The sequence below is a fragment of the Salvelinus fontinalis genome, chromosome 3, assembly GCF_029448725.1.
Source record: "Salvelinus fontinalis isolate EN_2023a chromosome 3, ASM2944872v1, whole genome shotgun sequence".
NCBI lineage: Eukaryota > Metazoa > Chordata > Actinopteri > Salmoniformes > Salmonidae > Salvelinus > Salvelinus fontinalis.
In genome coordinates, this window is record NC_074667.1 from 38,219,780 (window position 1) to 38,247,525 (window position 27,746).

Genomic DNA, 27,746 nt, shown 5'->3' on the forward strand with positions numbered 1-27,746 from the left:
TGTTCTGGTGCCAGTGGCTGTGCCCACAGTAACAGGAATGCAAAACACCCCTCGCTCAACCATCGGGTCTACTGTATCTATGTGTCCGTCAGGGCTTCTCTCTATGCCTTATTTACTCCTCTGTAAACTTTCCTTTGTGACCAGGGAGAAATCAAGGGCACACTGTGACACTGTGCTTATGCCCCCCTGTCGCGTCGTGAAGCTCATACTCAAGGAGACACTGTGCCTATGTCTGGAGAAGCTCCAGGCAACTTCAGCTGTCCTCTTGCTCCCCCAAGGAGAGCAGACTTCGATGACTTATTCATCTGATGTCATGAGTGACAGGCTATCAAAGGACAGGGCTGGCACAGATGCCATCTCTCTCTCTGATTGGGCCATCTGTCCACCATGACACAGTCAAAAGGGGTTATAGAGAGTTAGAATAGAGGTTATAACTACTTTTAAAGAGGAAGAGAAAGATCATTAACCACGATCAGGGCCAAAGGACCAAAGACAGACCTCTTTATACCATTTACCAAGTGAAGCCTTAACCAAAATATAGGACTGCATAATAATGATGTATGCTGTTTTTTTTATACCAAGTCACTTAGTATCTGTCTAAATGTGGTATGTTACATTTAACAAACTCATGCATTCTCTCCACTGCAGACTATATTTTATTGACTGAATCAAATCTCAAATTACTGCCTCTAGTCTACACTAACTGACCCACTCTCACCCTGCACATTTCCTAACCCCCCCGTACACATTAAGGGCAAGGATATGAGAGCTCACGGCGCCATCAGTAGCACCTCTATCTTCCCTCGAGTCTGCCAGGCTTTCCCCACCAGGTTTATGAATGAGACAGAGATTGTTTTTCCTCTTAAGCAGCTGGTGTCCTAAACCCTACCCTGTTCACGGTACGGCCCAGGGGACTCGCTCCAGCAGCAGTGTGCATTTCAAGGTCACAGCCAGAGGAGTCCAAATGCATCAGGGTACAGATAATTATTCTGCTGCTCTCCCTGCTCTTCAACAACTAGGGCCAGCCATGGCTTGGTTAAACATGTGGGCTGCTATCAGATTGAATGGCCATGATCATGTTTTATGATTGTCTCTCTCTTCTTCAAGCCTCATTTGACTCCTGTGGTGCCCCATTTCATTTTTGCCCCATCTCAAACATCTAACTATTCAGAATCAGAAACCCACAGCAGTGACATTTTCTCGAAAGACTGATGATAATGATGATTGTGGTTTTGGCTGTCGTTATATTTATTCATTGTATAAAATGGCAGTTAAAAAACATGGGAACAGTTGAAGCTTTTAGCTCATTGGTAATCAGATGACAGATCTTATGGACTGCAAACAACAATGCATTTTTGCCAGAGGTAGAATTGCAGAAATCCCTTGTGAATCCCTTTAAAATCAAATCAAATGTTATTGGTCACAAACACATGGTTAGCAGATGTTATTGCGAGTGTAGCAAAATGCTTATGCTTCTAGATCCGACATTGCAGCAGTATCTAACAGGTAATATCTAACATTTCCACAACAAAACCTAATATCTATCAAATTCCACAACTAAACCTAATACTCACAATCTTTTTAAGAAATCTGATAAGAATATATAAGTATAATATATACGGATGAGCAGTGACAGAGCGGCTAAGATGCAATAGATAGTAAAGAATAGATAGTGAAGGATACTGAAGTGTCTATACATATGAAATTAGTAATGCGAGATATGTAAACATTCTTAAAGTGGCATTATTAAAGTGACTAGTGTTCCATTTATTAAAGTGGCCAATGATATCAAGTCTGTAGGTAGGCAGTCGCCTCTCTGTGCTAGTAGTGTCTGTTTAACAATCTGATGGCCTTGAGATAGAAGCTGTTTTTCAATCTCTGTCCCCACTTTGATGCACCTGTACTGACCTTGCCTTCTGGATGGAAGCAGGGTGAACAGGCAGTGGCTCAGGTGGTTATTGTCCTTGATGATCTTTTTTGCCTTCCTGTAACATTGGGTGTTGTAGGTGTCCTGGAGGGCAGGTAGTTTGCCCCCAGTGATGCGTTGTGCAGACCGCACCACCCTCTGGAGAGCCCTGCGGTTGTGGGCGGTGCAGTTGCCTTACCAGGCAGTGATACAGCCTGACAGGATGCTCTCAATTGTGCACCTGTAAAAGTTAGTCAGGGTTTTCGGTGACCAGCCACATTTTTTCAGCCTCCTGACATTGAAGAGGCGCTGTTACGCCTTCTTCACCACAATGTCTGTGTGGCTGGACCATTTCAGTTTGTCGGTGATATGTACTCCGAGGAACTTAAAACTTTCCACCTTCTCCACTGCTTTCCCGTCAATGTGGATAGGTGGGGTGCTCCCTTTGCTGTTTCCTGAAGTCCACGATCATCTCTTTTGTTTTGCTGACATTGAGTGAGAGGTTATTTTCCTGACACCACATTCCGAGGGCCCTCACCTCCTCCCTGTAGGCTGTCTCGTCATTGTTGGTAATCAAGCCTACCACTGTAGTGTTGTCTGCAAACTTGATGATTTGAATTGGAGGCGTACATGGCCACGCAGTCGTGGGTGAACACGGAGTACAGGAAGGGGCTGAGAATGCACTTGTGGGGCCCCAGTGTTGAGGATCAGCGGAGGGGCGATGTTTTTTCCTAACTTCACCACCTGGGGCGGCCCGTACAGAAAGTCCAGGACCCAGTTGCACAGGGCGGGGTCGAGCCCAAGGGTCTCAAGCTTATTGATGAGTTTGGAGGGTACTATGGTGTTGAATGCTGAGCTGTAGTCAATGAACAGCATTCTTACATAGGTATTCCTCTTGTCCAGATGGGATAGGGCAGTGTGCAGTGTGATGGCGATTACATCGTCTGTTGACCTATTTGGGCGGTAAGCAAATTGGAGTAGATCTAGGGTGATAGGGAGGATGGAGGTGATATGATCCTTGACTAGCCTCTCAAAGCACTTCATGATGAAAGAAGTGAGTGCTACGGAGCAATAGTCATTTAGTTCAGTTACCTTAGCTTTCTTGGGAAAAGGAACAATGGTGGCCATCTTGAAGCATGTGGGGACAGCAGACTGGGATAGGGATTGGTTGAATATGTCACATTCACTAACACAGTCTAGAGATTTAAGAGTGTTTGGCTAAAGCCATTGTTCAAACATTATTTTAAGTATCTGCTGCTGGTGCTACTGAGACAGCTATTGATTTGAGGGCGTGAGGCTTGATGCCTGTGGCTTGAATTATATGTAGTGAATCTGAAATGAGAAATGAGAGCAAAAAACAGCAATTTCTTCATTGGATCACAGAGTCAATTATTCACCTGGCAGCTCTGATCCATTTAAACAACATATATATTTGTAAAGTTTTTTTAATTAACCAGACAGTACAGGAGCAAAACGTCATGCTGCAGTGTTTTTGGTTAATTTGTTATTAAACTCTGCCACACTAGAGGCTATTTGTTTAATGAATGCAGCAGCACGCCGCCCTGGTGGTACGTTTGTTACAATACATTATGGAAATGATGGAGATGTTCTGCTCTCTGTTTCCACCCTGGGTCTGAGATGGGCAGTACAGTCTGATACAGACCGTCCCAGTGCAGTGACTTACAACAGGTGTGGTTTTTCCATCTCTCTCCAGTTTCATTCCGGGGTGCTCCTCTGACTGTCATGGTAATTGTGTTAGCCATAATGGCCATGTTTATTGTGACAGGTCTCTTGAGATAACACGTTCATATTTTTCCAATTGACAAACTAGAGGAAACCAATTTGGTTTTAATACACAGGCTTATAGAACACAGAATCAAATATCAGAGTGGCATATAATTAAATGTAACCTTCATTTAACTAGTCAGTTAAGAACAAATTCTTATTTACAATGACGGCCAAACCCGAACGACGCTGGGCCACTTGTGCTCCGCCTTATGGGACTCCCATTCACGTCCGGATGTGATGCAGCCTGGCTTCGAACCAGGGACTGCAGTGATGCCTCTTGCACTGAGATCAATGCTGCAACCACGGTTCACTTTAAGTGGAAGTCACGTCTGTCTGTATTTCCACAATGAAATATGTTAATTGTAGCTTTCATCAGTGCAGAAACAGAACAGCCTCAGGCTATTGTTTGAGTGGAGACAGTAACCACATACACACACCTCCCAGAAGGTAGACCCTGCCTCACCTCAATGTTCCTGCAAATTACATTCTGTCTTCAGCTGCTGGTCTTTTAGTTGTGCTGCTCGAAGTTGCCTGGAGACCCTGTTTTCTTTTCCCGCTGTTGGAGAAATGGGTTGCCAGCCTAGGGAGATGCACACTGCTAGCCCTAGTTTCCCCAAACACTGAAGTGACTTCTTTCTACTGTGTACTCTGTCATATACCAGAATAGACAAGAGTTTGTTTTTGCTTTGCGTTTTTTCTTTGAAGTGTTTGCCTTTCAGATCTTTGTCATTTTTTACTCTCCTAAGACTTGTAGCGCCTTGTGCAGTGGAGCTCTGTTGATGAAAGCATTGACTGGCTGGATGATAAAAATAAGCTGTTATTCTGACTAAGAAACCTTACTATCATACAGTAGCAGTCAACTGGAAATAGTAGAGATTCTGTCTGTGTGTGAGTTGACATAAACCCAACCCATTAACCCTGTGATGTTCTTATAACCTTCTTTTTCCAGATTAAAAGGAGTCATAACATCCGGTCAGAGGATACTATACAAAGTGAGCATTAACTACAGGAAGAGAACCAGCTAGCGTTAATGTTAGGCTCTCTGTCTGTCTAACATCTAGTTATAGCACTGGATCTCGCTCACTGCCGAGTTACACGCATAGGAGGCATTTTAAGACGCTGCACACATCTGTGCTGTACTTTACAAGGCTGCTGAATGAACTGCTAAGACCTCCTGAGGCCAGACCACATAACAGTGGGTCTTACCCTCAGACAGACAGAGTGACAGACAGCAGAGTGGGTCTAACCCTCACAGACAGACAGACAGACAGACAGACAGACAGACAGACAGACAGACAGACAGACAGACAGACAGACAGACAGACAGCAGAGTGGGTCTAACCCACATAGACAGACAGCAGAGTGGGTCTAACCCACAGAGACAGACAGCAGAGTGGGTCTAACCCACAGACAGAGAGACAGCATAGAATGGTGGGTCTAACCCTCAGACAGACAGACAGACAGACAGCAGAGTGGGTCTAACCCTCAGACAGACAGACAGCACAGAACAGTGGGAGAGCTGCATTACATGCTTGACACCTTACAGATGACGCTGCAGCGGATAGTAGCCGTCTTACGGGCTCCTGTCCAAGTCTGCTATGTTGTGATTTTTTACAGTATAATTTCCTTTGACTGGAAACAGCTTCTGGACATCAGAACAGCCATTACAAACCTTGATTTGGATGAAAATATCTACTTAAACGAGTCAGCAGCTCTGGACGTTCTACTTACTCCGGACCAGGCCCTAATTCCCGGGACTCGAAAGAGGAGGTGGTGGAGAAAGAGAAGCAGGAGAGTCAGCATCCTGACGTGACTATGTTGACGAGCAAGTAGACGACCATTGCACTCAGTTCTTTTGGCGAACATGCAGTCACTGGAGAACAAACTGGATGAGCTCTGTTCGAGATTATCCTATTAACGGGACCTGGAAAACTGTAATATCCAATGATTCTCAGAGTCGTGGCAGAACGAGAACATGGATAATATACATCTTGCTGGTTTTTCTATGTATAACCAAGACTGGATGGCAGACTCGGGTAAGATGAAGGGAGGAGGGGTGTATCTCTTTGTTAACAAAAGCTGGTGCGCGATTTCTAATGTTAAGGAAGTCTCAAGTTACCTCATGATAAGCTACTATTTACCAAGAGTTGTCATCTATATTTTTTGTAGCTGTCTATTTACCGTCATATCCCGATGAAGGCACCAAGACCACACTCAATTAGTTGTATAGGGCCATAAACAAACAAGAAAATGTTTTTCCTCATTTTTACCAGCATGTCACCTGTGCAACTAGAGGCGACAAAACTTTAAATCACATGTACAAGGCCCCTTCTCTCCCTCCCATTGACAAATCAGACCATAACTCTATCCTTCTGCTTTCTGCTTACAAGCAAAAACTCAAAAAGGAAGTACCAGTACTGCGCTCAATACGGAAGTGGTCCGATAAAGCGGATACTAAGCTACAGGACTGTTTAGCTAGCACAGACTGGAATATGTTCCGGGATTCATATGATAACATTGAGGAGTGTACCACATCAGTCACCGGCTTCATTAATAATTGCGTCGATGATCTTGTCCCCACAGTGACCGTACGTACATACCCCAACCAGAGGCCATAAACTACAGGCAACATCTGCAGTGATCTATAGGCTTGAGCTGCTGATTTCAAGGAGTGGGACAATAATCCGGACGCTTATAATAAATCCCGCTATGACCTCCAACTAGCCATCAAACAGGCAAAGCATCAATACAGGACTAAGATCGAATCCTACTATGTCAGTTCTGACACTTGACAGATGTGGCAGGGCTTGCTAACTATCATGGATTAAAAAAGGTAAACGCAGCCGCGAGCTGCACAGCAACGCAAGCCCACCAGACCAGCTCACTTGTGCTCACTTCGAGGCAAGCAACACTGAATCATGCATGTTGAACCAGCTGTTCCAGACGACTGTGTGATTTTGCTTTTCATAGCCAATGTGAGAAATACCTTTAAACAGGTTTACATTCACAAGGCCGCGAGGCCAGACCGAATACCAGGATGTGTACTCAGAGCATGCGCTGACCAGCTGGCAAGTGTTTTCACTGACATTTTCAACCTATCCCTGAACGGTCTGTAATACCAACATGTTTCAAGCAGACCACCATAGTCCCCGTGCCCAAGAATGCCAAGGTAACCTGCCTAAATGACTATCGCCCATAGCAATCACATCTGTAGCCATGAAATGCTTTTAAAGGCTGGTCATGGCTCACATCAACACCGACACCCTGGACCCACTCCGATTCGCATACCGCCCCAACAGATCCACAGATGATACCCACCTGGACAAAAGGAATACCTATATAAGAATGCTGTTTACTGACTACAGCTCAGCATTCAACACCATAGTCCAAGCTCATCACCAATCTCAGGACCCTGGGACCGAACGCCTCCCTCTGCAATTGGATCCTGTACTTCCTGATGGGCCTCCTCCAGACACACCCACACAGTTGTGAAGAGGCACAATTGCCAGCACAATAATTTAGCTAGGACTGTCTGGGAGTGGTCTGAGAGCGGGACCTAATTAGTTTAGCCTAATGGGAGGGATATGTAACCTGAAAACTAGCTCTTATTGGCAGAGGTTTGAAACTCTTTTTATTATTGGTCAATTAACTTATACCGCCTGGTGATGTCGCCAGGCCGGCCAAAACTCCACCTATGCAAAACTAGCTGAAATTTCAGGCAGTCTTTACAAACAGCTCTTACACTAAAATTGTATTATCATAATTTTCACAATTTCACAGTATTATCCCATCCTGTATTATTCTAAAACATGTAAAATCACATTTTTAAGTGCACTGCCCTTTTAACAAACAGATTTAAGATTAGTCTAAGTATTCAATTAGACAAGTTGTATTACCAGTGTTTTTGGTGGAAAGGGCTATACTGTACATCCCATCCATTCTAGTTATTTATTTTGATTTGTGACTAGGGAATATTGAGTGTCTGACTGCAGAGATCACAGTAGGGAGGGGAAAGGCAGAGAGCACAATGGTGTCATTATGCCACACAAATGGCATGAAATGAACAACCATTAGGTGATGAACAGTTTATCCTGATTTACAAACCCATATCCAGGAGGAGAAGGGGGGTGGAGAGGGGGTGTGGATGTGTCAAGTCTGGCCCAGATGAGATGAGCTGTATTACCACACACAGCCCTGGGCCCCCTGATTCAATCAGCCCACCATTGAAAACTCATCAACTGACTGTGTGTGTGTGTGTGTGTGTGTGTGTGTGTGTGTGTGTGTGTGTGTGTGTGTGTGTGTGTGTGTGTGTGCGCGCGTATGCTCAGCTCACTGAGCTTAGGCCAACAAAGGAGCAAATAACAGTTTCCATATGTGTAAAAGTTGAAGAGAGTATATCATGCAGTTTCTCATCAAGTCGTTGGATCCCTGGATGCAGACTGGTCTGTGGATGTGAGATAAAGGAGCTGTGATGTCCTGTGCTTTGCCTGGCCCTGTTATGCATATTCATGGCCAGCTGTGGTCCTGATAAGAATACTGATGTGATCCTGTTCCCTGTCCTTGTCGCTGGGTGAGCACCTGCCACATTGGATGAAACACAAGCCCCTCATGCAGTATTTTATGAAACAGACCCAGTCTCACTGCAAGTCATTATTTCAAAGGGAAAGGGTTCAAAAGACGTAATATGTTTTTTTGTTAGTTTGGGCACAGATTGTAATGAAACTTTTCAAACTAGCTGTCACCTCAGATCACCCATTTGCTCGCTCTGTCTGCTGTTGTGAAGTTTTCTATGAATCCTATGTCCAGTTATTGTTGCAACTTCCTCATCCTTCCTCTGTGCTGCTCCTGCTCTTCCAGGTTATGAAGACCTACCACATGTACCACACGGAGAGTATCAGCGCCGAGAGCAAGCTGAAGGATGCTGAGAAGCAGGAGGAGAAGCAGTTCAGTAAGTCTGGAGACCTCAATGTCAACCTGCTGCGCCACGAGGACCGGCCCCAGAGACGCAGCTCCGTCAGGAAGATCGAGAAGATGAAGGAGAAGGTGAGCCTGACACCAAGGCTTGTAGAGCTATCTCCGAAAAAAAAGTTGTCTGTTCTTTCAACCAATCGATTGGTCGAAATTTTAAGACGTTTATTTTTCTATTTATAGACACACCCTATGTTTGTATAAAATCAACTATATGTAGGCTATTGAGCTTGTCTGATGCTTTAAGCACTGCGATTAAAAATGAAGACACACAAAGGGAGCCAGAGATCAATATACGGTAGCCTAACCTGCTCTCCACCCTCCTCCTCTTGCTGCCTGCTGCTGCTGGCCTTTGCATATTCTGCTTTTAAGGTCCTGAAGTTGCCGGTAATAGGTTACACCAGCGGTCGGCAACCTTTTCCATTTGGAGTGCCAAGTTATCGTAACATTCCTACTGATCTGCGTGCAAGTTAGGATTTTCATATGCACATTTTCGTGGAACAGTTTCATTTCATTTATAATAAGGTCTTCATATCTCAAATCAAATTGTATTGGTCACATACACATATTTAGCAGATGTTATTGCGGGTGTAGCGAAATACTTGTGTTCCTAGCTCCAACAGTGCAGTATTATCTAACAAAGTATCTAACAATCCAACAATACACACAAAATCAATGTTGTGGTTAATCAAACCTCTATCTAAATGAAAATGATACAAATCTAAAAGTAACTTCTGTTGCCATTGCCAATATGTACAAATAGCCTATATAAAGCCAACAAATAATAATATTACAGCCCACAGGTAGAACATATCCTGATTAAAAATAAATATCCTATGAATCACATTGGCTACGCATGGCCTGTCTGCAAGGAACTGGAAACGTTGTATCAACTATTAACTTGATCAGCCTAAAGCTCATGCTAGCAAACTTGCAACATTCTATTAAATATTCTAGGCCCTCAGAGCTTCCAGAGTCAGTGAGCTCCGGACAGACAGATACAGCTGTAGGCTATTTGCGCAAGGGATAAGAAGTAATCAGGTAGGCCTAATTTATGAAGTTTCCACCCGACCAGACCCCCCCCCCCCCTTTATGCTGAGTGGTTATCGAAAGGGAGAAAGCTGGAAAGATTTTTCGAATAGGCTACGTTCAGGAAATATTGTCATTCTCATTGGATGTAACAATATACTTAGTTTATGTACTGTTTGAGGCGAAGAAAGAATTACTCTGAGAAGCTCCACAGTGATGGTGAGTTAAGACAATCAGAAATAGTATCAGATCCTCAAATGGGCACATTTATAGGTATACATTATAGGCCTTGTTCTATGCGTAATCAAGTGTGTGTTCTTACTCAAGATTGACAGGAGTGCTCCTAACAAAAGACAATGAGTAAATTGACAACACGTAAATGGAAATAAAATTGACCATAACTTTTTTCTCACAAGTGTAGCTTAGGTTATGCGCTCTGCAAATAACGTGTCCACTCCTACAATGACAACAGTAAGACTGTAATAATAATACTGTATATTGAATGCATTAACAGAAATTACTGTAACCAAACAAATGTAGATTGGAAACGATGGGAATTAACAGTAAATGTACTTCTGGTGATACTGGTGTGCCATCCCTACAGCCTCCACAATGGATTAGTCCACTCAGACAGGCGTGAATCAGACAGGTGTCTCATCTGCCATAATTGTTGTTATATATATTTGCCACTGCTCGACTAAACAATCGACCAGTCGACTAAATGGGGTCAGCCCTAAATGCTTGATGACCATAGTGTCTCCAACAGCTAGTGCTGTTGGCTGGGACTGCTGCTAATACTGTACATTGTCAGCCTAGTCACTTCTGTAAGTGGTGTTTTGTTCAGCAGCTAGAATCATGGTGGGCTCATTTTAGCTGGCTAAGGCCAGAGGGACCCTCTCAGTACTACGTGAATGAAGAGGATAGTAAGGCTGTGTGAGAGTGGGTGCAGGTCCATTGTGTAAGCCCACGAGAGAGGGAGAGAGCGAGAGAGAGAATTGCCGTAGCATGGGTCTACACACACAGACAAATGGTGACTTCCAGGTCAGTGATCCAACTGTACAGTCTCTCTAGCTCATCCATGCCCATGACTCTAATTCATGTTCATTCTGCTTATTACCACGCACACTACTGCACTGTACTTAAGACTCTGTACTTCAAACATGCATATTGCATTCTGGATTTTCAGGGGGAATTTCTTCATTAAAATGCGACCATTATCAGTGCAGCTCAGGGAATCAAATGGCTGACAGCTTTCCTCCCTCCTCAGGCTGCCGTCTCCAGAGATGCTGGCAGGAGAACTGTACCATCCCCACAGACTATTTATAACTTGCTGTAGTTATGAACCTACTTTCTCTCTGCGCTGTGACCTGATTTTGCAGGCTACAATAGCATTCTCGTTCAGAATCCTAGCTACCTGCAAACAGAGTTGAAGAGGGAGCGGAGACAATCAAGCCATAATCCCTATTTCCCTGATGTACTGTTTTAATTTGCATGATAATGGACATGTGAAATTGGAGTTGGTGAACCATGTGTATTTGAAGGACATGCTCTCCAATAGTCTCCAGGCTGGAAGAGGTTATAACGAATGCTTTCAAACACAGACACGCAGACACACGTCAATGTGTTGTTGTTTAATTGGCTCTCTTTAGTCCTGCTTTGTGAGCCAAGTCTCAATGATTCTGTGTCACTGGGTTCCATTTGAGTCAATTGTTTTTGTCAATACCATTATGTATTGTCTGCTAACATCCATTATTGATGCTATGTGAACAACAGATGACTACGTATTCTTTTTGATGAAAAATGTAATGTTTTCCAGCTGGATGCCACCAGCAGATGCAGCATGTCCAATTAACCATAGCAACAAAGACTGTGCACCATTTAAAGCTACAGTACCAGTCAAAAGTTTGGACACATCTACTCATTACAGGGTTTTTCTTTATTTTTACTATTTTCTACATTGTAGGATAATAGTGAAGACATCAAAACTATGAAATAACACATGGAATCATGTAGTAACCAAAAAAGTGTTAAACAAATCCATATATATTTTATATTTGAGATTCTTCAAAGTAGCCACCCTTTGCCTTGATGTACAATTGGAGCATCCTAGGATTGTAATGTTTGTTTGAGTCTGTTTTTGTTAGCAAGCACACTGCACCAAAACAGTATTTTATAATGCTGTTTCATTGTTCACATCTGGGCTATACATTTTGTTGTGCTGAATTTAATTGTGACTGACTGTGAATGGCCAAACTGGGTGGAACAGTTATGATGCTGTTATTATCTACAGGAAGCTTGTCAAGAGCCTCTCTCTCTTATAGTGGATCCCTCTGACCTTTTTCCTGCCAACACTAAGCCAGGCCATCAGGCCGCACAGAAATTCTCCTATGTCATTGTGCAAATACCATTTAGCAAACTCAACGTTGCTTCATTTCATTAACTCCCCCCCCCCCCTCTGTTTCTGTTTTCTCTCTCTCTTTCTCTCTCTTTCTCTTTCAATCTCTCTCTCTTTCTTCTCTCTGTCCCCCAGAGACAAGCCAAGTACTCAGAGAACAAGCTGAAGTGCACTAAAGCCCGCAATGACTATTTGTTGAACCTGGCAGCAACGAATGCCGTTGTGGCGAAATACTACATTCACGATGTCTCTGATATGATTGATGTAAGTATGCGATAGGCACACGATAGGTTTCATTGTATCTCTCAGCTGGGATTGTCTAATGTTGGTCTAACGTTGGTTGCTACACTAGATATTCTCACCATCTGTTTTAGTGTTCGCAGCCCATTTGCTGTATTGCTACAAGCTGCTCTGTTGGTTTGACTGAAAGTGTTTACCTCCATTTTGTGTCTCTTAATATCGAACAAAACAGTTTGATTCTGAGCCAGTCGGTAGTACTGTTGTTATATGTCTAACTGAATGGCTTTGCCAGATGTACATTACAATCCAACTGTATGTTACCACCCAACAGGCATTGTTAGGATTCTTCTGGAATATAAATGATGACATCCTGTCATGGGAATGGATCAGTGTTGACAGTCGGAATGCCTTCCTGCTGGTCTTCTCTTCCCCCTGTTCTCCTCTCCTGCCTCTGTCATGCCCTCGTCTATCTGGGAGTGCTGTGAGGGCTGATGCTCATTAAGGGTGCTGTGCTGGGAGATGCGGAGCGCGTGTGTCTGCCTGTCACTGTCACACACCCCACTCTCCCAGGGAGCCAGGCAAAACACACTGATGGTGAAACATGACCCTCGGTGACACAGACACACACTCACACGTGTACAGAAACTCCTCTGGACCAATGTGCTTCCTACTTCTACAGGGCAGAGTTGGAGAGGAACCACAGCCACAGGAAAACTGGATTGACAGGATCGTGAAGGGAGAATCTCATCAGAATCTATTTAAAACAAAACACTTTCCTCTCTTACTTCATTCCTCAAATCTGCAGTACCCCCAGGGTTTCCACCCTCTTCTGTTGGTCCGTATCTAATAAATAATGTCTTCCGTTTAACAGTATGCCACTTCCCCTTCAAAGTATCAATTGGATTAGAGAAATAGAGAGTTACATGACAAAAAAGACCATACCTAGGTGAACCACCATCATAATTCAAAATGCAAAGCCAACACACCCCAGCAGCAAGCCTGCCTGGGAAGTCCGTGATTACAGTTGGTGAACGAGTTTACTTTGTAGACCACTAATGGCTAGAGGAATGAAACCCTAGCCAGGGTCTGGGTGCAGGCTCTGTGCATACAGGCAGCAGTGTGGCCAGTGTGGTTAGCAGGGAGCCCCAGGTTACCTGGTGGTTCTTGCAGAGATCATTCAGCCCCAGGTTACCTGGTGGTTCTTGCAGAGATCATTCAGCCTCAGGTTATCTGGTGGTTCTGGTGACTCCACCAGATGTGCCCCCTACCTAGCCCCTCCCTCTCTGTCTACTGTGTGTGTGGAGGGGGGGGGGGTATTGTGGTATTGGCCTAGGCATGCCTGGCCAGCTCTAAAACTCTCCACTGGTCAGGGAGTTGGATACAGAGATCCTGCATATTTACAGAATGCATATGATGTGATTGAACTTAGAGGCTTGAGGCTGGCTAGACTTTAAACAGTTCTTAACATCAACTGTGTGAAGTGTGAAGGTGCTGGCCTGGAGCTCTTGGTTACACAGGGTTCCGCCAGACAGAGACCTCTGATTGGTGGCTGTGTCTCTATGCTGGGTCACTTTGTTGGAGCTGCTTGCTGTGTCTGGCAAGCGAAAGGGGACATGTCATCCCAAATCCTGCCGTCCTGCAGGGAAAGGGATTGTGAGCATGACTCGCTGTGCTGGGTCGTGCCGCCACAAGCTGGGCAGAGGATAAGGGCCTGTTTGTCATGCCACACAGAAACAGTCACTAGCAGCCAGACATCAAAACATACATCCACACTGCAAGAAGTCAGTCCTGTCTATTAGAATAAATGGAAATAGATTGCAGATGTCTTTTGCATGCAAATAAACAATGTCATCAGTTTTACAGTACCATTATTCTGCCTGTCAGCACTCCTTCTACAGTATACTTATGATAGAAGGGTCCTGGTGAAATCAAGGCATGAATCTCATTACAGCCTGCCAGTGTGTTTGTTATGGGATGTGGCTGTTGAAATACAACTCTGTACCATAAAGAGCTCTGCGCTGCAGTATCCTTCCTGATTGTACACTGACCCTGTTATAAAATAACCGCTGCTATGGGGATTTATCGTTGGAGCCGAGTGCAACTTCCTGTGCGTCTATTAAAGAGCGTTTAGAGAATCACAAAGCAGTCTGACTCCAGCCCCTCCAGCCTCTTAGCAACACACTCACCGCTCTGCTCTGCTTGGCTGCAGTAATTCGGTTAGTTTATGCAGCTCCATGGTTGAGCTAATTATCCTAGGTGTCCTACTGTGCTTGCTTTTCTAATTCGGTGTATTCTATTATTCTATTTAGGCCTGTTAACCCATAGCAGTGTCTGATTTGGAATTGAGTTAATGTTGAAGGTCAGGTTAGTAACGCGCTTGTAGGAAATGAGAGGAATCATGTAACTGAATCGTGTGAATGCTAAAGGCTGAGTTTATCCCATTGACTTGTGTATAATGGATTCAGACTGGTATGTCAGGTTGACCATAATTAGGTCCAGAAGGTTCTTAGTCACATGACCTGAGCCACAAAACTCTGGACCCTTGGTGTAGACTTACAGTCAGGTCATGTGGTCAAGAAAAATGCCTATATTATATTCTACTCCTATATTAGTTATTGTATTATACTATACTATGGGTGTTGAGTGAGTGTTGAGTGTTTTTGAGTGTTTGAGTGTTTTTCCTGTATCTCAGTGCTGTGACCTGGGCTACCACGCCAGCCTTGCGCGTACCTTCAGGACCTACCTGTCAGCTGAGTACAACCTGGAGACAAGTCGCCACGAGGGCCTGGACATCATGGAGAACGCCGTGGACAACCTGGACTCCCGCAGCGACAAGCACAAGATCATGGACATGCACAACCAGGTGTTCTGCCCTCCCATGTGCTTCGAGTACCTGCCCCACATGGGGGACGAGGTGAGAGGGGTCAAATGACTGATACATTTGGTACATTTATAGATTCATACGATATTGATTGTCATTATTGAAACTGATCCGAGTTACAATTCCAGCCAGTAGATTTGTTCAACCATGGAAAGCACGTTCAAGCCAGCAGAAACAACGTTTTGAAGCATGCTTTTTCCAATTCTGTGAGGTACACTTAATGAAAATACAAGTGCCCAGCCCATACTTCTGTCTACGTGTGCCCCCTCAGGTGTGCCAGGTGAGTGCCCAGCAGCCTGTGCAGACTGAGCTCCTGATGCGCTACCACCAGCTGCAGTCCCGTCTGGCCACGCTCAAGATCGAGAACGAAGAGGTGAGGGCTCACGGTAGCGTCCATCCCCCCCAGTGTGTCTGCTGCATCACCCCGCTGAGATCGCCCCTGTCGCCCCTGTTTCCCAAGTCTCTGGAATGCCAGAACTCAGGTCTAAAGATGCAATCAACTCTCATCGCAATTTCAATGTAATGGCCCACACACACTTCCTGGGAGCTGAGAATGTATCTTTAGCTTGTGATTGTGAGCTTGTATGATAACCGTAATGGATGCATGTTCCATGTAGATGCAGTACATCCCTAATGATGGCGTATTGTGCGTGGTGAGGAGTGGTCCTTCTCAGTGGGAGCAGCAGGCAGCACATACACACAGCTCTCTCTCCCTTTGAGTGGATGCAGGTGCTAATGGAGATGCTAATGACCCTGGCTGGCTAGCTACAACCTGCCCTGATGGCTACGCCTCGGCTCCGTCTCATATCACCCTGGTTCTCATCATGTCTCATAACGTTTCATATAACTGCCGGGTAATGGACGAGTCGTGCCACTCTGGGAATGAGCCTGATCAATCACAGTGCTGTATAGAAAGAGCCCGCAGCACTTTTACATACAGCCGGGCCAGATGCTCTTCATATTCTGCTGTTATTGTGATGAATGGCTGACTGGCAGGTCGTCTGGTACGCTGCCTAGGAATGAACCGTGTACCTGCCTTAGGAGGTGAAGCCTGTTAGGTGTCAAACAGCTAAAATCAAAGGTTATTCGTTGTTATTCGGGGTCGATTTGTCTTTGAAATGGGATATGCCAGTGATCACTCACATTTGACCTTGCAAGTGGCATAGGATGCTTTTACTTTTGAACCCTGAAGCTAAAAAAGCGTTGAATACTGTCTTTTATGTTCAAAAAGACCTGGATCAGATGACTGAGGAGGAAATCCTTGTTCTTTTTGTTATGGTTTGAGTTGTTGAATCTTTGCCTTTGCTGTAGGTGAGGAAGACTCTGGACGCCACCATGCAGATGCTCCAGGACATGCTGACTGTGGAGGACTTTGATGTGTCTGATGCCTTCCAGCATAGCCGCTCCACTGAGTCCATCAAGTCTGTGGCCTCTGAGACCTACATGAGCAAACTGAACGTGGCCAAGAGACGGGCCAACCAGCAGGAGACAGAGGTCTTCTACTTCACTGTGAGTATTTGCCTGCTATACATAGCTGTCATACCAGCCTGTTATACATAGCTGTCATACCAGCCTGTTACACATAGCTGTCATACCTGCCTGTTACACATAGCTGTCATACCAGCCTGTTACATATAGCTGTCATACCAGCCTATTATACATAGCTGTCATACCAGCCTGTTACACATAGCTGTCATACCAGCCTGTTATACATAGCTGTCATACCTGCCTGTTATGGATAGCTGTCATACCAGCCTGTTATACATAGCTGTCATACCTGCCTGTTATGGATAGCTGTCATAGCTGCCTGTTATGGATAGCTGTCATACCAGCCTGTTATACATAGCGGTCATACCAGCCTGTTATACATAGCGGTCATACCTGCCTGTTATGGATAGCTGTCATACCTGCCTGTTATACATAGCGGTCATACTTGCCTGTTATGGATAGCTGTCATACCTGCCTGTTATGGATAGCTGTCATACCTGCCTGTTATGGATAGTTGTCATACCAGACTGTTATACATATCTGTCATACCTGCCTGTTATGGATATCTGTCATACCTGCCTGTTATGGATAGCTGTCATACCTGCCTGTTATGGATAGTTGTCATACCTGCCTGTTATGGATAGCTGTCATACCTGCCTGTTATGGATAGCTGTCATACCTGCCTGTTATGGATAGCTGTCATACCTGCCTGTTATGGATAGCTGTCATACCTGCCTGTTATGTATAGTTGTCATACCTGCCTGTTATGGATAGTTGTCATACCTGCCTGTTATGGATAGCTGTCATACCTGCCTGTTATGGATAGTTGTCATACCAGCCTGTTATGGATAGCTGTCATACCTGCCTGTTATGGATAGCTGGCATACCTGCCTGTTATGGATAGTTGTCATACCAGCCTGTTATACATAGCGGTCATACCTGCCTGTTATGGATAGCTGTCATACCTGCCTGTTATGGATAGCTGTCATACCTGCCTGTTATGGATAGTTGTCATACCAGCCTGTTATACATATCTGTCATACCTGCCTGTTATGGATAGCTGTCATACCTGCCTGTTATGGATAGCTGTCATACCTGCCTGTTATGGATAGTTGTCATACCTGCCTGTTATGGATAGCTGTCATACCTGCCTGTTATGGATAGCTGTCATACCTGCCTGTTATGGATAGCTGTCATACCTGCCTGTTATGTATAGTTGTCATACCTGCCTGTTATGTATAGTTGTCATACCTGCCTGTTATGGATAGTTGTCATACCTGCCTGTTATGGATAGCTGTCATACCTGCCTGTTATGGATAGTTGTCATACCAGCCTGTTATGGATAGCTGTCATACCTGCCTGTTATGGATAGCTGTCATACCTGCCTGTTATGTATAGTTGTCATACCTGCCTGTTATGGATAGCTGTCATACCTGCCTGTTATGGATAACTGTCATACCTGCCTGTTATGGATAGTTGTCATACCTGCCTGTTATGGATAGCTGTCATACCTGCCTGTTATGGATAGCTGTCATACCTGCCTGTTATGGATAGCTGTCATACCTGCCTGTTATGGATAGTTGTCATACTTGCCTGTTATGGATAGCTGTCATACCTGCCTGTTATGGATAGTTGTCATACCTGCCTGTTATGGATAGCTGTCATACCTGCCTGTTATGGATACTGTCATACCTGCCTGTTATGGATAGCTGTCATACCTGCCTGTTATGGATAGCTGTCATACCTGCCTGTTATGGATAGTTGTCATACCTGCCTGTTATGGATAGCTGTCATACCTGCCTGTTATGGATAGCTGTCATACCTGCCTGTTATGGATAGTTGTCATACCTGCCTGTTATGGATAGTTGTCATACCTGCCTGTTATGGATAGCTGTCATACCTGCCTGTTATGGATAGCTGTCATACCTGCCTGTTATGGATAGCTGTCATACCTGCCTGTTATGGATAGTTGTCATACCTGCCTGTTATGGATAGCTGTCATACCTGCCTGTTATGGATAGCTGTCATACCTGCCTGTTATGGATAGCTGTCATACCTGCCTGTTATGGATAGCTGTCATACCTGCCTGTTATGGATAGCTGTCATACTTGCCTGTTATGGATAGCTGTCATACCTGCCTGTTATGGATAGTTGTCATACCTGCCTGTTATGGATAGCTGTCATACCTGCCTGTTATGGATAGTTGTCATACCTGCCTGTTATGGATAGCTGTCATACCTGCCTGTTATGGATAGCTGTCATACCTGCCTGTTATGGATAGCTGTCATACCAGACTGTTATGGATAGTTGTCATACCTGCCTGTTATGGATAGCTGTCATACCTGCCTGTTATGGATAGCTGTCATACATGCCTGTTATGGATAGCTGTCATACCTGCCTGTTATGGATAGCTGTCATACCTGCCTGTTATGGATAGTTGTCATACCTGCCTGTTATGGATAGTTGTCATACCTGCCTGTTATGGATAGCTGTCATACCTGCCTGTTATGGATAGCTGTCATACCTGCCTGTTATGGATAGCTGTCATACCTGCCTGTTATGGATAGTTGTCATACCTGCCTGTTATGGATAGCTGTCATACCTGCCTGTTATGGATAGCTGCCATACCTGCCTGTTATGGATAGCTGTCATACCTGCCTGTTATGGATAGCTGTCATACCTGCCTGTTATGGATAGTTGTCATACCTGCCTGTTATGGATAGCTGTCATACTTGCCTGTTATGGATAGCTGTCATACCTGCCTGTTATGGATAGTTGTCATACCTGCCTGTTATGGATAGCTGTCATACTTGCCTGTTATGGATAGCTGTCATACCTGCCTGTTATGGATAGCTGTCATACCTGCCTGTTATGGATAGTTGTCATACCTGCCTGTTATGGATAGCTGTCATACTTGCCTGTTATGGATAGCTGTCATACCTGACCCTTTTGCCCTTGCATCCATGTCTCAGGGCAACTGCCTGTTATATCGGTTTCACACTAAAGTTACAAAACTAGCTGTACTACCATAGTCTTTTTCCCTGACTAAAAGGACCTTTAGTGTCAATTTAGTGCACATCAAAGCCATCAGCCGTCACACTATTCCACAAAACACGCATGCTTTGGAAATCACATGAAAATTAAATTATCCTTGGAACAGATTGAATTTGTGCCATTCAGAGTGAGACTGAATGTGTTCTCTGGCCTTTGTGGTGGATGGGGGACGGCTCTGCCTGTTCCAGTCACATCCCATTAACACTGTTCACTCACTGACACTTTCATCTGGTCTGTCTGGGTTTGCAGAAGTTCAAGGAGTTCCTGAACGGCAGCAATCTCATCATTAAACTGCAGGCCAAGCATGACCTCCTGAAGCAGACATTGGGAGAAGGTAAGGGCCCTAAGTCTCTCCACCAATGACATCATGTCTTTAGACATCAATGTTAGTACGACATCCCTTCTCTTAATGTTACTATTTCTTCTGGTCACAGTGGCGTTAATGACAGGCACCAGGACTAGTGTTGCAACCCCTATCTTATTATGAGCCAGGGTTCCCTGGGAAAGGTGATGGGTCTGTAAAATGGCCGCCTTCAGGGCCAGTAGTGTTGTGGTGCGCTTATCTAATGAGGAGAGCTGAACCAGGCTGAAGAGCGAGGACGCCATAGGGACTTGTGTCCCCTCAATGGGCAGTACGGGTGAAACAGGGAAGAGGAGTTCAGTTCAAATTCAAAGGCGAGGACTGTAAGTGCATCAAAGGTATCATAACGAAACATTATAACATCACAATCCCCTCTCCTCTCTGTATGTTGTGCTGTAGCCTCTAGGAGGGTCCTGGAAGAGTCTGGATAATAGAGACCCCCGCCCCTTTCACAGAGGCCTCTCCCAGGGGGACCCTTGTCACCTCAGCCGTGAGCAGTTTACGCCCAATCAATCAGGCTGTCCCAGCTCCCAGCCGCACAGGCCTATCTCCACAGCTGCTGCTGCACCAGGGGTTCACCTAATAGAGAGGGACAGCAGGAGCAACCAGCTGGGGCCGTGTGTGTGCACAGCCGTACTCACTCACTCACTCACTCACTCACTCACTCACTCACTCACTCACTCACTCACACTCAGTGTTTCCCCTAGGATTTTTTTCAGCAGTGGTGGCAAGGGTGGGTGCATTGCTACTATTATTAGCGCAATGACATGCTAGCTGTTCCCATAGACTTCCAGTCAGTAAGTAAACGACAATCTATTTAAAAGTGTGTTTCGGTAGAAATACATAAACAATAACATTATATTTTTTGCAGTGGTGGCGACAATTTAAACAATTTAAATGTTGCACACACTCGCGTGTGCAAGTGTGTGCAACTCACTCCCCCTATTTCAACTCATACACACATACGTGCACACGCTTGTTCAACATGGATTTTTCTCTTTTGTTTAGGCCTCCCTAACGTTCCTCTGTCATCTTCAGATCTCTATGAACTGATACCTCAGACAGCTTGAGCATGTTTTCATGTGAACATAGCCCACAGCTGGTTTGTTTGTGTGATTGTGGCTAGGAGCTAGAAACAGCGTGAACGCGTCTGTCTGCGCCATCTTGTTGGTCCAGTGCTGCTGCTGTGTGTATGGACGTGACATACGGCGGCTGCAGGTACCAAACATGTTTCATTATTGAGGTGATCAATCAGGCCTGCTCATTTAGCATGTGTATGTTCAATCAGGCCTGCTCATTAAGTAAGTGTGTGAGTGTGCGTGTGCGTGTGCGTGCGTGAATGTGTTATTAGTGACCATGGAGAATACCATGGTGCACACATCAGACCTAGCTGTACAGATTACTATAACACTATGTCAACATTGAAACTACTCAACATGGCTAGGACAGCTGCCATCCTGGAAGCATACCCTCCTGGGTTCTAGTTGGGAATCACAGATCTTCACCCATGAATATCTACAGTTAACGCAGGTAGAATTCACAGACAGTTATAAAAAACACTCCATTGTGATGATTAATTGCCTATTATCAGGTTATGTAGCTGTAGGTTGATTTGTTGGTTTAGAATACTGAAACCTTGAGTTAGCAGTTTTTACATAAAGCATTCGGCTCATTTAGCAAACGTACTTCAGTCACCAATTGACCCTTTAATATGCCCCGCCCCATAATTTGTGGCAACTGATCGCAATCGAATTAATAGCAACTGTTGGACATGGTCACGTTTAAATCCCATGAAAGCCACTGAGGGCTAGGGAAAACATTTAGAGTCTTCTTTAAAAAAATACATGGCTAAATAATTGAATAGTGCACCAAGAGTACTTGCTACTGTAATTCCTGAAATGCAGAACCTGTTAATTGAGTATTTCTTAAATGAAGAATTATACTTTTGTTAGCTTCATTGTTTGCTGGCTCTGCTGGTTAGCTAGCTCTCCGTCTCACTAGCCACTTAATATAACTTGTTTTCTCAAATGTATGTTCATAACATTGCTATCTGCTGTCAACATCCGGATACGATTTGAAGGAACTAGTTAGCTCCAAGTGATTATAGCTTTGACTGTATGCTGACAGGTAATTACACAAACATCATTTTACCAGGTTCCCGTGAAGCAATTGTAATGATAGGACACCACAACATATCCAAGAGTTTCCTGATTAACAAAGTCTGTGTTTATTTTCATTGTGTATTAAAAACACAGTTTGAGATCATTGTGAGGGGATTTCACCAGTGGTTTAATGGGGAATTGGGCTTTCGAAAAGGTTGTCCAAGGTTGCAACAGTAACCAAAGGAGGCGGGGTGTGGCAAAGGGTAAAATGCTACTGTGTGCTTGCAGTTACAATGAGACACTTAAATCCTTATGTTTGGATATGAAATTAAAACAGAATTTGTATAGCCACCCTGTGCTTTGCCCATGCTGGAGAAAGGGGGTGTAATTTCTGGGTTCATTGAGCTGAGCTAGGCTAGACTATCACTCACTGGAATGACTGGCAGGAAATGCACTGTTGTTTCTCCACATGAACGCTCCAGAGACCACACTGCTAGTCTCATCTACTGCCAACATTATGCATAGAGAAATGGGTCAGTCATCACTCTCGTCTCTCATTCTAAAGCTGATAGAAAGGGAACAACAGAATGCTGGAATAGTGTACTGTTAGAGCTTGTTGTACACAATGAGACACATTCAGTCAATGCTCAATGGATTATATTTAAAAGACAAAGGGCCTTTCTCAACGCCAGCTAATAAACTCTATTTATTAACTATTGGCTGTTAAAGCTATGGATAGTGGGAGGACCTTTCTGACATGTAAGAATAACAGTAATAAGGACTGACTGACTTCTTCATTGCCTAACCGATACTCAATGTCTTGTCTTTACCCGAGGTTCGACTAGCAAGGTTTGTTGGTTGTGTGTGCGTGTGTGTACCTGTGTGTGTGTGCACGTGTGTGTGTGTGTGTGTGAGAGAAAGACAGAGGGAGAACATTTATTTGTGAAAGTGTGTGTGTTTGGGTTGGGTTTGATGTTTTTGCGTGCACATGTGCTACTGTGTGTGTTGAGACGTGCGAAGGGCTTCGGGACAAAGGGCTCAGTGAGCAGGCGCATACATCGCTCAGTGTCACCAGTTAGAGATGCACCCCCAGTCCCCTTGCCTTCCGCCTCGCACCCAGAGCCCCTTTTCTTCCCTGAGGGAGCTGGCCTGCACCCTACAGGGTCCCCTATGAGGTTTCTATGGTGACAGCTCAATGCATTTGTCTCAAGGATGCTGTTGTCCCTAGACCATTCAGCTCTCTCTCAATAGCTTTGACTAGTCCCATGAAGTCGTTCACTGAGCCCTGGTAGAGGAGCAGGAGTTAGCCTGTGCACTGTGCATATTCTTAATTACGTTTCTTTCTTGTTCTGTGTTTGCAGGAGGAAGGGCTGAATGTGGCACTACGAGGTAAGATGTCTTAAGATAACTAAACCATTTCAAATACCATCGCCTTTGACAGAACTACTCTCATGGTGCATACAATATAATATATACTGTATTATAAGGTTATTTGATTTCAGTGGGTGTTGAATAGAAAATAAAGAAAAAAACTACTGCAGATCATACAGTATGGAGTTCTCAGGGCATCTTGTTCACAGACATCCATTGTTTAATACTTCATTAATCGTATTGCCAGGAGTTAATACAAACCTAAGCATCATGTGTTGCAACGATGAGCCACAATGAGCAGAATGGTTGAGGCTGTGTTTAGAGTTCCGGCTGGATGGCAGAGAGGAGAGTGCTGTGTGTCACTGATCTGTCCGTCTGGGAAGGGCTTCAGGGCCGCAGTGCAGATGGATCAAGAATGCTGGGTAGCTGTTAGTGTGTGTGTGTGTGTGGGTGGGTGGGTGGGTGGGTGGGAGGGTGTGTGGGTGGGTGGGGGTGGGGGGCAGGCTCTGAATAGGAAACCTGAACATTGTCAGCTCTACCTCCCTCTGAGGGAAAATTACCAACTCAGTGTGGATGTGTGTGTGAGAGAGAGATATTAATGAAGGAAATCCCAAGGTGTATTTTAACATGCTTTGTCATGTTATTCTAAGTTTTGATAAGGCTTAAATAAAGTGGTCGGAATGCTACTTTGGTTTGCCTTGGCCGTGACGGGACTTGCCGAAGTACCACTGGTCTGCTAACCACTCTGTAACTTATTTGTGAGGGATAACCTGAACTATCAGCAGGTGTGCTTGATTTTATTAGTTCTGGTTAATAATGTTTACATTATGCTATACATTAGGAGTCAAGTTTTCAATACGTCAGTCATAGTGGGTTTTATAAGGGGCCCGAAGCCTCAGGCCATAGAGCCACTCAGGGACCTCCCAGCAGCAAGGCCTAGCGCAGACTAGCACTGCTTAGGGGTTAATTACAGGGCAGAGCCATCAGGTTTCAATAACACACACCAGTAATAAAACGTCTAGTTTTGGTTGAGTTTTCAACATTTAGATGTGGATCACTTCCTCCTGCCTACACACATTCCCTCTTGATAAACAGAGTACAGGGGGACATTTAGGAAGGTGGAAGTCAGAGCTATTGAGAGATGAAGTTTTCATACCTGCATTTCAGCCTTGCGTGTTCGTTGTACTGTTTCACAGCATATGGTGTTTTTGTTCCCCTCCTCACCCGCCATCTCCCCAGGCCCCCCACTCTCCCCCCTAAACCACAGAAAATGCGGAAGCCTAGGCCGCGCTCAGTCTATAACCATAAGCTGTTTAACGGCAATATGGAGACATTCATCAAGGTACCCCCGCCCCCCCCCCCCCCCCCACACTGGGTTGTGTGAATGAGCGACCCTATGGGGCTAAAGGAGGCCCGCTCTCTTTCTCTCTCCCATCTCTCTCGCTCCTCCTGCTCACTGCTCTCCCTCATCATGTAACCACTGTCCTTAACCTCACCTCCACTTCCTCTGTTCCCTTGGCTCTGACGATGCACACAGACAGGGTGGCAGTGGGTTAGTGTCTCCCTATTCTTTCAGATGTAGCAGTAGCACAGATTCTCCTCTGCTTATCTTCAGACGTGAGGATACTGCGTATCATAGTCCCCATAATGGCTACACAGAGATCCCTGTGCTAGTTGATTCCCTCAATGCACCCACATCTCACTGCATCTCAAGCCCTCCCAGTGGCCCCTGACCTGTGCTTATCCTCCAGGCCTCCGAAGGGGGCTCTTTCTGTCTATCTGTCATCTGTGCTTCTCTAACTGTGTTGCCTCTCTGCCTCCCTTCCTCTGCACCTCCTTGCTGTGCTGCTTTCTGTCCCAGGGGAAGGAGGAATGCCCGTACCCGCAACCAGGTACTATCAGTTTGGGGTTGGTAGGATAGGAGGTAGGGCGCGTGGCACGGTGCTATAGAGTGGGCCTACTGAAAACTATTACACAAATAGCTCTACATGCCTATTTCTGCTTTCCTCCACACGCAGTCGTACTAATGAGCTCCAATAGCATGTCACTGCTGCTCCACTTGTTTCATGACTGTTTGCTTGCTGTAACAGGGGGCTGTGAATAGTAATGATTTCTATCTGTCATTTTAATCCTGCTCATATGAATGTTGGTGGACACTGCTGTTTATGAAGCATCAGGAAGAGGCATTTGTTTCTTTATGGCAGGGTGCACGGCAGGCTTAGAATAATCAATGCTCTGCCTCTTCTTTTAGTATAATGTGAAGTAAGGCCTAATTGGTTGTTATGTACAGTATGCTGAAATGTTTTTTTATTATGCCGTGCTGCTTCACATAAGCAACAGAATCTATCAATATGGACAGTATAGAATGTGTGGTTTTCTAGTCACCGTATAAGTGTCAATCATCCATGCTTTGCTCTTACTATTGCCATGATTTATCTTTCAGGACTCAGGTCAACCTATTCCTCTTGTGGTGGAGAGCTGTATTCGACACATCAATTTGTATGGTAAGTCTACTAAAAGCACACCTTACTGATGGCTTCTACCATTTGACTGTATTCAAAACACCAGTAGAAAGCTGTGAACTCCACTGTGAACTCTTCATATCTCATAACAGATGACAGAACCTCTGGGTAGAGGTAATCCATTTACTAAAACATCTCCAGGTGTTGAGACAAACCTGCTATGATTTAAAACCTCAGCCCCATGTGCTCTCAGCTTGAAAAACGTGACAGTAGCGTGGCAGCATATCACGCATAGGGACTTCTGACAGGACCCTTGGTCTTCGTTTACTAAATCAGTCCAGTCTTCCCTTCCTCCCATCTCATATCTTCATCCTTCTGTCCACCTCCCCATCTGACTCCAGCCAAAGTGGTGTAGCCTCCAGGCCTGTAACCCCTCCCCTCCCCCTCCCTTCCCTACCCCCTAGACCTAATGAAACCCCCACAAACTGATTTGGGGTTCTCTAACAGAAACCATATGCGGCAGACCGACCGAGGGGCCCGACCGACCGAGGGGCCCTCTTCTGGAAGAAGAAAAAACACACGTCCCGTCACGACTAAATTACATTTCCTGCTCTCTGTTGTGTTTTCCATTGGTCTTTCATATAGCGGACATTTGGATGTGGGGATAATGGTGGGCTCAGACTCAGTATGATGTTTCTATGTGTTGTTGCAGGGCTCCAGCAGCAGGGCATATTCCGCGTGCCTGGATCCCAGGTGGAGGTCAATGATATTAAAAACTCATTTGAGAGAGGTAGGTCCCCAGTGAGATTGGGGGTAATTGGTAATAGATTAGATTTCTGTTTTTCTCCTACAACTCAGGATCAATAACATGACAAACCCATTGAATGTCAGACATACAGTAGATACCTGTTATTTTCTATAATATAAGATCTAAGTGTAGCAAGCAATCATTTTTTATTCAGATTTACGGTAATGAAGTCTTCATTGGTTCATTGTTTCACTGATTCAGTTCTGTTGCTGTGGTCAGAACTAATAACTCTAATCTGCTCTATTGTTTGGCTAGGTGAAGACCCATTGATTGATGACCAGAATGAACATGACATCAACTCAGTGGCAGGGGTCCTCAAGCTGTACTTCAGGGGCCTGGAGAACCCTCTGTTCCCCAAGGAACGCTTCCTGGACCTCATGTCTACTATCAGTGAGTAGACTCTAAAGACATACCTTATACTGTTGGTCAATGTAGTAAATGTGTTCAGGGTAACTGAAACCCTACCCATCTGGGTGGTGAAATAGCACCATTGGGGCTATGGTTACAGTACATGCCTTTTGGATTATTCCCCGTCCGTCACTGAGTAGAGATTGAGTCAGAATAGAAGAGAGAGAAGCCAACATCTGGCTCCAAAGATACATCATCAATCCCCACCACAACACCCTAATCACACTGCTTTATGGGAGGGGTAAGGTAGGGACGAGAGGCATGCAGAGCAGCACATGGAAACAATCTCAACACCACGGCTGTCTGCCTGCCTGTGATTTAATAGAAACCCAATAGGAAGAGAGGAGCGAGGGGGCCACAACAAACTACTAACTGAGCACAGCTTTGTCGTATTTCCCCCTGCTCCAGATAGCCCAGTCACTCAAATCACCATATCCTCTGGTTTAAATGAGGGGGGGATATCTATTAATGATAGGAGTGTTTGT

The 27,746-nt window shown here is 44.9% G+C and overlaps 1 protein-coding gene across 2 annotated transcripts in view; it reads left to right on the forward strand.

The window, feature by feature from the left end:
• LOC129847208 (SLIT-ROBO Rho GTPase-activating protein 3-like) overlaps window positions 1-27,746 on the forward strand; it is a 118,194-nt gene that overhangs the window by 69,900 nt on the left and 20,548 nt on the right. Inside the window, exons 5-15 of one of the 2 annotated variants that reach the window (XM_055915031.1) lie at window positions 8,552-8,737; window positions 12,222-12,350; window positions 15,019-15,240; window positions 15,479-15,580; window positions 16,519-16,716; window positions 19,999-20,083; window positions 23,574-23,601; window positions 24,823-24,925; window positions 26,027-26,087; window positions 26,758-26,835; window positions 27,109-27,243. In XM_055915031.1, coding sequence (XP_055771006.1) covers window positions 8,552-8,737; window positions 12,222-12,350; window positions 15,019-15,240; window positions 15,479-15,580; window positions 16,519-16,716; window positions 19,999-20,083; window positions 23,574-23,601; window positions 24,823-24,925; window positions 26,027-26,087; window positions 26,758-26,835; window positions 27,109-27,243 — 1,327 coding nt within the window. Of the gene's footprint in view, window positions 1-8,551; window positions 8,738-12,221; window positions 12,351-15,018; window positions 15,241-15,478; window positions 15,581-16,518; window positions 16,717-19,998; window positions 20,084-23,573; window positions 23,602-24,822; window positions 24,926-25,444; window positions 25,476-26,026; window positions 26,088-26,757; window positions 26,836-27,108; window positions 27,244-27,746 lie in introns of both variants that reach the window. The other variant, XM_055915040.1, reaches the window with a different exon arrangement.